At 34.1% G+C, this 10622-nt stretch overlaps 3 protein-coding genes across 3 annotated transcripts; 2 read left to right on the top strand and 1 right to left on the bottom strand.

Annotated features, from left to right (window-relative positions):
- Positions 1 to 804: 804 nt before the first annotated feature.
- On the bottom strand, positions 805 to 5357 carry LOC105640023 (uncharacterized). The gene is made up of 4 exons (XM_012224230.4): positions 5112 to 5357; positions 4315 to 5044; positions 3626 to 3792; positions 805 to 2896 (listed from the first exon to the last, which is right to left on the bottom strand). The coding sequence occupies exons 1-4, from the start codon at positions 5282 to 5284 to the stop codon at positions 2689 to 2691; spliced, it is 1278 nt and encodes a 425-aa protein (XP_012079620.1). The 5' UTR covers positions 5285 to 5357; the 3' UTR covers positions 805 to 2688.
- LOC105640015 (Late embryogenesis abundant (LEA) hydroxyproline-rich glycoprotein family) lies at positions 934 to 1737 on the top strand. Its single transcript, XM_012224219.4, has one exon. The coding sequence runs from the start codon at positions 934 to 936 to the stop codon at positions 1735 to 1737; it is 804 nt and encodes a 267-aa protein (XP_012079609.1).
- A 307-nt stretch (positions 5358 to 5664) lies between the features above and the next one.
- On the top strand, positions 5665 to 9369 carry LOC105640031 (proteasome subunit alpha type-6). The gene is made up of 9 exons (XM_012224238.4): positions 5665 to 5859; positions 5935 to 6029; positions 6113 to 6194; positions 6449 to 6545; positions 6952 to 7010; positions 7256 to 7338; positions 7946 to 8041; positions 8583 to 8642; positions 9003 to 9369. Exons 1-9 carry the CDS (start codon positions 5784 to 5786, stop codon positions 9093 to 9095), a joined length of 741 nt encoding a protein of 246 aa, XP_012079628.1. The 5' UTR covers positions 5665 to 5783; the 3' UTR covers positions 9096 to 9369.
- Positions 9370 to 10622: the final 1253 nt, after the last annotated feature.

Below are 10622 nucleotides of genomic sequence, written 5' to 3' on the forward strand. Positions count from 1 at the left end.
ATTAAATAACTATAATGTTTGACTATGTCTATTATTCATTTTAGTATATCACAATTTATTCATTACATTTATTATTGAATTACTATTTAGTCTTTCATCTAGGGCAAAAATAATAGAATGATTAAATAATTCAACATGATCAAACATTGAAGACTTTACGGTATTTTTCAAATAATAATGATGAAACAATATATAAAGATTTTGTAGAGAGATATATAACAACTTAATCTTCAATTTTACTCTGAACTTTTTAAATGGTTGCAATTTCACTTTAAATCGACTTTGTACTTATACACCCTGAGCTTATCAATTTCATTGCAGTTACACTCTAATTTGAATTAATAGCCAATTCATTATTTTGCACTTTAAAATTGATTCAATTTTAAAATCAAAAATTCAATCTTGATTTTATTTATTTATTATATGAACACATGGGTTTCATTTTAGTATTTATTGTTTAAATACTTGGATACAGATTTCATATTTTTACATTATTTTAATCAAAATTATGACTTTAGTTTATTTTTAGGATGTAATTGCAACAAATTGAAAAGTTCAGGATGTTGCAATTCACTTTTAGAGTGCCTCCATATTGATAAGTTTAGAGTACCGAAGGTCGATTTAGAGTGAAATTGCAACTATTCGAAAAGCTCGTGGTGAAATTGGAAGTTATGCCTTATTTAGCTGAACTACCCCAATATATATTATAAACATTATACTGGTCCTGAAATTGGAAATAGTGCTTCCAATATGTTGCTAAACTACCTCCATATCTATGGCATTGTTAGGTGTAGAAAGTACAACTTTCACACACAAAAGCAAATCTCTAAAGAATAAAAGTCATACAAGAAATTGAGCTCCATATACATTACATACATATACAACAGCAACAATACGTTAACAACCCTCTTTCTCTCTTACTTCCAGTTATCAATGCAGAAACACAAGTTGCAAGTCATGACAGATAGCCAGAAAATTCACCCTATGGTGGCAGATGTGGAAGCACCGCCACCAACATCACCGTTGGTGCCTCCAGGTTCAACAATGTCAGACAAAGCCACCACTCCTCCTCCTCTTCGTCCTCTTCCACCACCACCATTATGTAATAATAATGATATTCCAGCAACAATTTACCCAGAACCGCAGAAGACGAGAAAAAGCTGTTGCTGCAAGTGCATATGCTGGACAATAGGTATTATCTTCTTTGTACTAATTCTCATCGGCGCCATTGCTGGCATTCTCTACCTTATCTTCCAACCCAAAATTCCCAAATATTCTGTCTATAGCTTGAGAATAAGTGATCTAAGGCTCAATTTTGACGCGAGTCTTTATGCGAAATTTGATGTCAAGATCACAGCCAATAATCCAAACAAGAAAATAGGTATTTACTATGAGAAGGGAGGACATTTGAGTGTATGGTATGGAGAGACACGTCTCTGTGCAGGTTCAATACCAAAGTTCTATCAAGGTCATAGGAACGTAACAAAGCTAGATGTTAGCTTAAGTGGACAAACACAGTATGGAAGCACTTTAATGCAAGCATTACAAGAACAACAACAAACAGGACAAATTCCGTTGGACCTTAAGGTGGACGCACCAGTTGCTGTGAAATTTGGGAGACTGAAGCTGAGGAAGGTGAGGATCTTGGGAGATTGTAACTTGGTTGTGGATAGCTTAACTACCAACAATATCATTAGCATTAAAGCTAGTAATTGCAAGTTTAGATTGAAACTCTGATTTTTTTTTTCTTTTTCTATTTCATTGCTGTTTTTTTTCTTGTTTGATTCATTTCTTGTAACATTGAGGAGATTTTATTTTATTTGATTAATTTTAATTTATAGTATTCGAAGCTAAATAATTCACGCACACAACATAAGTACATACATGCATACACACTACCAATATTTTTAGAAAAAAAAAGTTGATCTCAAATAGAAATTTAAGTCGAAGAAAACATTGATATTCATAAAAATAATTTTCGCTGGAATTTTTTGTAATGATTATTTTTAAGTTATATGAGTGGAAGATTAAGTGTTTAAAACATTAAAATTATTAGTACTATCATATATTAATAATTAAATTAACTTTTAAAATTCATCTATGTGCAAGGAATTTGAACAAAATAGAAACTAAAAAGCAAACAAAAAGGCGGGAACATAATTTGTAAATCCCCACAAAAGGAACCCACATAGATTTGGAAGAAAACACACAATACAATACTAATAGCTCTTCATTATGCTTCCTCTCTGTAACAAATTAAGTATGTAGACCACATATTTCAGTATAAGTAAAAGCATTTGATAGTTTCCTCCTCAACAAATATGTAGAGTCCTAGAAGATGGGATACTAAAGTTCCTTTCTAGCGTTTCAATGAATCGATGCCTCTACTTAGCAGTAAATGACAGCAAAATTGTTTTGTGAATTTATTCTGATATTTACAATTTAGTAAAGTTAAACCATTCTTCCACTAACATGTAGTTCTTGAACAAGTTCTAGTTATGTCAAAAAGCACTCCATTTGATTAATTTAAGAAACTATTGCACATCATTAAAATTTTTGATTTGTCAAAGTGCCTATTTATGTGCAGCAACTGGTTGAAGAAAAGATAAAAGGGGATTTCGTAATTTGTCATGGATATAGATATCATTAGTTTTTCAGCAATTACCCCCAGAATTACGCTCTACTCTGCTAGTCACCTGTTAAAGCCCTTGGTCTATGCTCAATGGTTAACAGGGACATCCCAGTCTGTGAAACTGCTCTCAAAAATGCCGTGTTTGCTGTTAAAGTTGGAGCATGCCAATTATCACCAGTCCCAAAAACCACCTTGTTTTTCAAAGCCAGCTTTCTAGTTGTTGGGAGGCACATCATGCGTTCTGAAGGACTATCAGGCACAAACCTGTCCAATTTCTCAGTATTAATACACAGATTATCAATTGATAGAACTAAAAATGAAATGTGAAACGATATTCAGAATATAAAATAGAAAATGCTGCCTGCCCTCAGCCCAGGTCTGAACCAATAGACTTGTTTTACAGTCTCTGAACCTTAATTAGTATATTCAATATTGGGAGTTGGAATCAGCCAAGACCCTTTCAACTAGTTTTAAGTTCTGGTATCTCCTTCTCTCAAACATCACATGATTTTTTTCCATGTGCTTACTAGTGGTAACATTAACATGTAGCCTGATTAATATTTCTCAATATTCAATAGTAACATAACATTAACAACAGTGGCATAATAAGTCTAACTAGTGTTTATAAGTACAATATGAATAAGTGACGTCAATAATTTCTTAGACAGAGCACTCATAATAATCATATTAAAGGAGTGTTGCGGTTGGGATGCAGGTCATGTGCTTTCTAGTTGGTAGCCACTACAACAGCATCAACCCCTTCTTCACTCAAAGTCCTGGTAAAGATGGAAACCTTTGCAACAATCCAAAGGACCTTACTGTTAAGCGTGTTTACCTTGTCATATCAAAATAAACAGATCTTCATCATTGTAAACGATAGCTAATCACCAAATTAATCCATAACTTTTTGTAATTGTCTATATCAATTTAATCTTGAGCTGTATTATATCAGATTTAGTAGTTTAATGAAAGAATAACCTGCTAATAACTTACATGAGGTGTTTCAGTATTTTATCAGCCCTTAGCTTCTCTTTAGGCCCTCCACACAACAAGATCAGTTCTTTGAACTCTGCAAGAACACTTTCACATATTATTCCCTTCTTTCCACATATTACACCAGCCAATTCTGCATGTATTGGGTTCTTGATTTCAGACAAGACCTGGCAGGAGGTTGAGAAATGATTCATTCAAAACTGAACTTGGATGTTAATATGCAATAACATCTTTTTTTTTTTGGGGGGGGTGGGGGGTGGGGATTGGTCCATTGGAAGGGCCAACTAAACTTCAGAAATTCCCAAACACAGACAGAAGTTATTATACAATATCAAGTAATAAGCAAATAGCTGCATCATTATAGTGCACACCTTAGTGATCACATTGTGCTTCATTTTGTGACCTTCTTGGAACTGAAAATTAATTGACCTTAATGCAAACAACAAATTGATTTCTGGTGATTGCAATGAAATTAAGGCCTAAATTTAGTGACTATAAATGCAAATTACCCGCTATCTATTTTTGCTTATAGACTCATCATTGAAACGCTTTGGACAAAAGGTAGTAAATTTCCAGTACAATACATAAAAAGAAGACAATAATTTATGCTAAAAAATGTATGCATAAATATTCCGAATATCTTATGGTTCTGAATAGAAATAAATACAAACTCAGGTATAAAAATTTACCTGTGCAATCACAAACTCAAAATTACCCTTAAACCGCTGCCTCAACTGAATCTCTGGAGTTGCCAAAAGTTTATCCGTACAACCATTACTAATGCCTGAAACAAGAGCAATTAGCGCTGTGGTGTCAAAATTTATAACATCACCATCACTTTTCATTCCTGAAATAAGACAGCAAAAGGTAGAATTATCCTCCAAGTTTGATTTGGCATCCCCTTCTTCCACCACCGGCCCAACAGAATCAACAGAATCAGCATCAACAACTGATTCTCGAATAGACCTATCTTCAACCTTTATTTCAAGGAAAATTGAATCCTGATATGGTCTTTGAAGCACATTTATCCAGTCACCTTCCAGTTCCTCGCAGTGGAAATCAAACTCCAATCTAACCTGAAATGCCCCAAATTCATTCTTTATCTTCTCAAAGACAAAATCAGGAAGTCCACGAGAGAAAAAAAGAAGAATCGACGAAGGTTTCATTATCTTGGAAGAACGAGCCGTAGCCAAGATTCGTTCAATTCTCGATTTTATGCATCCATTCCAAGAAAGATAAACTGGGTTCCTATCAGATACAATTATCCAAACCGGGTTTTTATTGACAATACAAACTATATCAACATGGACATTTTTCGTATTCGTTTTGATAGGAATTGGCTTGCAAACGCGAGAAACTGCTGTGACAAATGGCTGCTCGAGAAGGTGAACCACAGCTTCTAAATGGCCAATGTTGACACTGCAAAAATTATAATCATAAGTATTGATTATTGCAAAGAATTTGAAGTTTTTTCTTTTTCGGGTACCTGAGTGGTAGTGAAGGAGGAGGATGAAATCGAGAGAGGAAATGGAGCTCAGAGAAGGCTAATTTAAGGAGAGTGCGGCAGCATGAGTCGGAGATGGTGGTGCGCCTAGGTAATCGCTGTACGTTTTCTATGACTCTTTGGCATCTATTCCTCGCTGCTTCTATTTCCTCCATGATTGTATACTGTTGCTTTCTCTGTCTCTGATCGTCACCCAGATTTTACTACGCTGACCCGTTTTTTCAATATCGATAACCCGTTAATATAAAGATTAAGAATTAGTCCCTAACTTGAAAATAATGTAAAATTTATCTGAAAATTAACTTTTTGTACAATTTCATCCCGTGAATTTGCACACACAGAGTCCATTCTCTTAAAAAAAAAAAAACAAATTTTACCAAAATAAAACTTTTACTTTAAATCAAATATAATTAAAAAATAATGAAATATTTGATTAAAATCAAAAATATTATTTATTATTATTATTAAACGACCCTATTTTCTAATGCAAACTTAAAGATTTGGAGGGTATTTTGGACAAAGTAGTATTTAAGTTTTCTTGTTCAGGGAGTCAGTTTTGTCCTGAAAATCAATTCGAGTTGCAGTTGAAGCAATTCCTTATTCGCAGTCATCATAATAATAATCTAGGTAGCAAAGAGAACAAACAAACAAAGAATGAGTAGAGGAAGTGGAGGTGGTTACGATCGTCATATCACAATCTTCTCCCCCGAAGGTCGCCTCTTCCAAGTCGGTATGTAATTAAAATTTTCTCACAACGTCACTTATAATTATTGGTTCCTTCTTTTTTCTGACTGAATTTTTGCAGAATATGCGTTTAAGGCGGTAAAGGCAGCTGCCATTACTTCGATCGGAGTTCGTGGAAAGGACTCTGTCTGTGTTGTCACACAGAAGAAGGTTCCGGTAAGTGAGTTTCGTTTCTTTATTTGATCTGGGAATTCTGGGTTTTGCTCCATTGGGTAATTAATTGGTTTGAATATGAGCAGGACAAGCTTTTGGATCAGACTAGTGTCACTAACCTTTTTCCTATTACCAAGTACCTTGGATTGTTGGCTACTGGGATGACAGGTCAGCTTATGTCACTCTTGAATTTTTTTGTTGTGTTTTGATGCAATAAGGGATCAACCTTAGTTGGGTAATTCTTTATTGTCTGTGGATTGAACTGCCATGTAGCATATGGTTTTTCTTCAAGATGTGAACTTTTCTTTGCTTCCCAATTTGGTTTTGCAAATTATTGGAGCAGTCATTAGTTTAGACTCTTGTTTTGATTGATTTTTATGGATTACACGCATGAAAGTTGATTTTTTAATGTCATTCTTCAGCTGATGCAAGAACTTTGGTCCAGCAAGCACGGAATGAGGCAGCTGAGTTTCGTTTCAGATATGGATATGAAATGCCTGTAGATGTATTGGCCAAATGGTATTGGATTTCTCTGTCAATATATGCAATAGTGGAACTTGTACTATCTAACCATGTTCCTTGCTGCAACTATTCAATATGTGGCGATTTTTTCTAAATTGTATTCGTTTCCACTCTTAAGTTAAGCTTGTATTTGAATGCTTGCTGCCCAATTGAGAAAACTGAGCCTTGGCTATTTTTAAAACATTCTCATTCATTGTGGATATATCCTCAGTTTGTGGCATAAGACAGTGGCTCCTTGATGGGACTTAAAATAGTTTCTCTAATGCATATTTCTCTGGCATTCTTATAATTGTTTTCAATCTCAGCTATTCGTCTGTGATCATTTGGATAGATTTTTTTCCCTTTAGTTTATGGTAACTAATTATCATATTGAACTCAAACTATATGCTTGGTTCATCTATAGGATTGCAGACAAATCGCAGGTTTACACTCAGCATGCTTACATGAGACCCCTTGGAGTAGGTATGTAGCTAGTCTTTAATTCTTCTATCCCTTTTCTCTCACCTATGTGCATTAATGCTTATGTGGCTTCTATCCCTTGTTGTTCATAACATGTTTGAATTCATGCATGTACAACACAAGTTTAATCATATGTAGTTATGCTCAGATGCATGAATATATGCATGCTTGACCATGAATAACCATTAATTGTTACTAATTGTTTTGCTTCTACTTATTCTAACATCTTTCATGTATTTTCTTTGAAGTTGCTATGGTCTTAGGTATTGATGAAGAGAATGGGCCTCAACTCTACAAGTGTGATCCAGCTGGCCACTTCTTTGGTCACAAGGTAGGTGGAACACTGATCCTTTCACCAAAGTGCATTAATTAATTAATGATGTTTATGCTATGTATATTGTGTCTGAATGGCAAGGTATGCATATGCAAGTATGACATTTGTGATCATCATTATAAAGCTAGCAATTTTTGGCGGGTTTGAAGTAGATCAGTTGATTTTAACCACTGATTTTATTGTCATTGGTGCTTTTGGAGCCCGCCCAAAAACAATCTGAAACATCTGGTAATGATGAGTATAAATTGATAGCAATCTTGCTGTAGGAGCTTCTACATTCTTGGATATTTTAAATCATGCTGTTGGGAATTCTGATGTAATAAAAGGAAACATGTTTGTAAAAGGCTAACTGCCATTTTGAAAAAATAAGCTAAGGTCTTGAGGAAAAATCTCTAACGCGCACTAATTTTCATCTCAAAGCATTATGCTATATTTTTTTGTATTAAGCATTTAAAACATTATATATCACACTTCAGTATGCTTCTTTTGTAAGACTGAATTAATTGATTCCTCCTTGATAGTTTATTTTGACTTTGATTTGTGTGAAAACTTCAAGGCATTTTGTGCTCAAGGATCATGGTTTTGAATTTAATATATGTTGCAGGCCACAAGTGCTGGATTGAAAGAACAAGAGGCTATCAATTTCTTGGAAAAGAAAATGAAAAATGACCCTGCTTTCTCCTATGAGGAAACTGTGCAGGTACTTGTGTCTTTTTCTTTTTTTTTTGGTTTCTTGAAATGGAAGTTGCTAAAAGGCATATTCATTTAAATTTTTATGGCAAATTTTAGAAAAGAAGAAAGGGGGAAATTAGCTTGCATGTGAGGTTTTCTCTCTCTCATTCTTTATATGTTTACTTTTTGCCCATCAAACATTGAATTGGAGACAGAGGGTTTAACTTGCATAAATATTTGACATTAACTTTTCAAGTTCTTGCATTTTCTCTGTTCTGAGGTTGCAGTGGAGATTAACTAGCGTAGTTCAGTAAGTCTGAGTTCAACTCAGTACAAAATTTTAGGGATATTGTCAGATTAACATCATGAATTATCTAATTTCCTAGGCAGCTTGATTATTCGTGCATAGAAATAGCTTATGTTCTATCGGAAAAGGATTATTAGTTTCTGGTTTTATTAGATTGATTAGGGAAAATCTCATTTTGATGATTTGATAAGTTTTCTACCTGTTTCAAAGCTGATATTCTATATTTAGAGGTCCTAATAGTACAGTTGTTACTGTCATGCAGACTGCCATTTCTGCTCTGCAATCTATTCTGCAAGAGGACTTCAAGGCTACTGAGATTGAGGTATTAATGTTAACCTTTTCGTCTTCAGTAGTTAGTGATGATGTGATCAAAATGACTGAAAATGAAATAAATGCTAGTAGCTGTGTTCTCCAGCAAAGTTAACTGATGAATTCTAAGACCCCCACTCCCCGACTCCTCTTTTTCTCCATCCATAGCTTCTCATTGAACTCTAGTATTACTAGTTATTAGTTTCCACAAACATGTCATTCAGTTTTTAGTCACTGTCTTGATTCCTGTAGGATGTATTTGGATTATTTTTCAGCTTGCTACTTTTTGATCTGTTTATTTATGAGAGCAGAGACAGACTGCTGGGCTTGGCTGTGGTTGAGCGATAAGTTATAAATATTTGGTGTATCTCAGGTGGGTGTCGTGAGAGCAGACAGTCGAGTTTTCAGAGTGTTGCCAACTGAGGAGATCGATGAACATCTGACTGCCATTAGCGAGCGCGACTGATCTTCTGGAGTGAACAACGCTACTTTCAGAGCAGAGCCAATTCTCCTGGCAATTGAAGTCATTAGGATATGCAACAGGAGGATAGGAGAGGGAGAGACTACTGTTATTATTTTGGATTATATCCTCCTATGCTGTTTTAGATTTGTTAAATTACCGTAACAGGCTGTGATAATAGAATTCCTGCATTTGCACTTTTATTTTCAGTGTTCTTTGTTCAGAAATTACAGTGAACTGATCTGAATTGTTTCAATTAGGGAAAAACCTTTATTGCTAACAGTTACCATGTTCATGTCTGGTCAGTGCAGTGTCCGTGGCAGTTTTCCAAAGAGTTGGTGTACTGTTAAAACTTGCTAAGCATAGATAACCCTGGATCTCAGGAGCAGGGATGGATCGGCCCAAAGAATTAGGGGACCAAACCATAATTTTGATTAACAAGGGTTCAAATTAAAATAATTTTTTAACACTAAAATTGAAATGGTTTTTTATCGGGTGGGGCCAGGGCCCCCCTCTGGGCCTATGTGCGTCCGGCCCTGCCTTGCCATCAGAAGTTTCGCTACCAAGTGTTATTATGATTTCTTCTAATGAACAAATTCATTCTTTTCTTTTTCACAAAAAGAACATATAAATACTTCTATATATATATATATATTTTTTTTTTTCCCTTTATAAAATAACCTCCTTTTAGAATAATAAAATTATTTGAAATGAAAAAAAAAAAAAAAAACTCAGTGCACATTAGGTGATTATTAAATGATTTAAAAATTAATGTGATCGATACTTTTTTTTTCCCAATTTATTTAAAAAAAAACTCAAATTAATCATTTACTCTCGAATTTTCACTTTTTTTTTCTTGAAATAACAAATTTAAATTTCTTAAAAACAATAAAAATTAAAGAGTAGTGCATACAATAGGTGATTAAGGGGTGAGCAATCAAATCAACGGTTTTAACCAAAAAATTGAAGCAATTTGATCTGGTTTGATTCTCAATCCGGTTATTCAAATTCTTTGACTCCTTTTATAATTTTAGGTAATTTTAGTTTTGGATCTTCTATTCTATGTAGAAAATTCAAAAACTAAAAAGTTGAATTTGAACTGATATGAATTAAATAAATTTGATAAATATAATTTAGTTTTTGGTTCAATATAATTTTATCAATTTGATTTGGTTTCGAAATTGAACCGACCAATTGTCACTTCTTACGGAGTTATTAATGTAAAATAATTTATTCGATCCAAATAAAATAAAAACAGAAGGTTCACGTAACAGTTGAGTGCCACGTCCACCTACAAATTTCACCCACCCATAATTAAAATATTAATAAAAGGAAAAAAAAAAAAGAAAAAAGAAAGACCGCCGGCCAACTAATACAAGTAACCAACGGCAACAGCACGCAATATTATTGTTTAATAAATTAAAAAAAAAACTCATTAAACCAAAACCACCAAAATCGAAGTTTGGCCACGTGCAGGTCTCAAAATATTCCCTAACAAGTGGTCCCTGGACACGTGTTCAATTTCTAGAACCT

This window comes from Jatropha curcas, chromosome 9 (assembly GCF_041381405.1).
Source record: "Jatropha curcas cultivar XTBG-Jc1 chromosome 9, XTBG_Jcur_1.0, whole genome shotgun sequence".
NCBI lineage: Eukaryota > Viridiplantae > Streptophyta > Magnoliopsida > Malpighiales > Euphorbiaceae > Jatropha > Jatropha curcas.

Bases quoted from the DNA above. Each gene is read 5' to 3' on its own strand.
- LOC105640015 (XM_012224219.4), top strand. From the start codon at position 934: ATGCAGAAACACAAGTTGCAAGTCATGACAGATAGCCAGAAAATTCAC.
- LOC105640031 (XM_012224238.4), top strand. From the start codon at position 5,784: ATGAGTAGAGGAAGTGGAGGTGGTTACGATCGTCATATCACAATCTTC. The intron at 8,042-8,582 runs GTACTTGTGTCT...ACTGTCATGCAG, and splicing joins CCTATGAGGAAACTGTGCAG to ACTGCCATTTCTGCTCTGCA. The intron at 8,643-9,002 runs GTATTAATGTTA...GGTGTATCTCAG, and splicing joins TCAAGGCTACTGAGATTGAG to GTGGGTGTCGTGAGAGCAGA.
- LOC105640023 (XM_012224230.4), bottom strand. From the start codon at position 5,284: ATGGAGGAAATAGAAGCAGCGAGGAATAGATGCCAAAGAGTCATAGAA. The intron at 3,793-4,314 runs GTAAATTTTTAT...ACCTCCTGCCAG, and splicing joins TTGAGTTTGTGATTGCACAG to GTCTTGTCTGAAATCAAGAA. The intron at 2,897-3,625 runs GTAAGTTATTAG...GAAATTGGACAG, and splicing joins AAAATACTGAAACACCTCAT to GTTTGTGCCTGATAGTCCTT.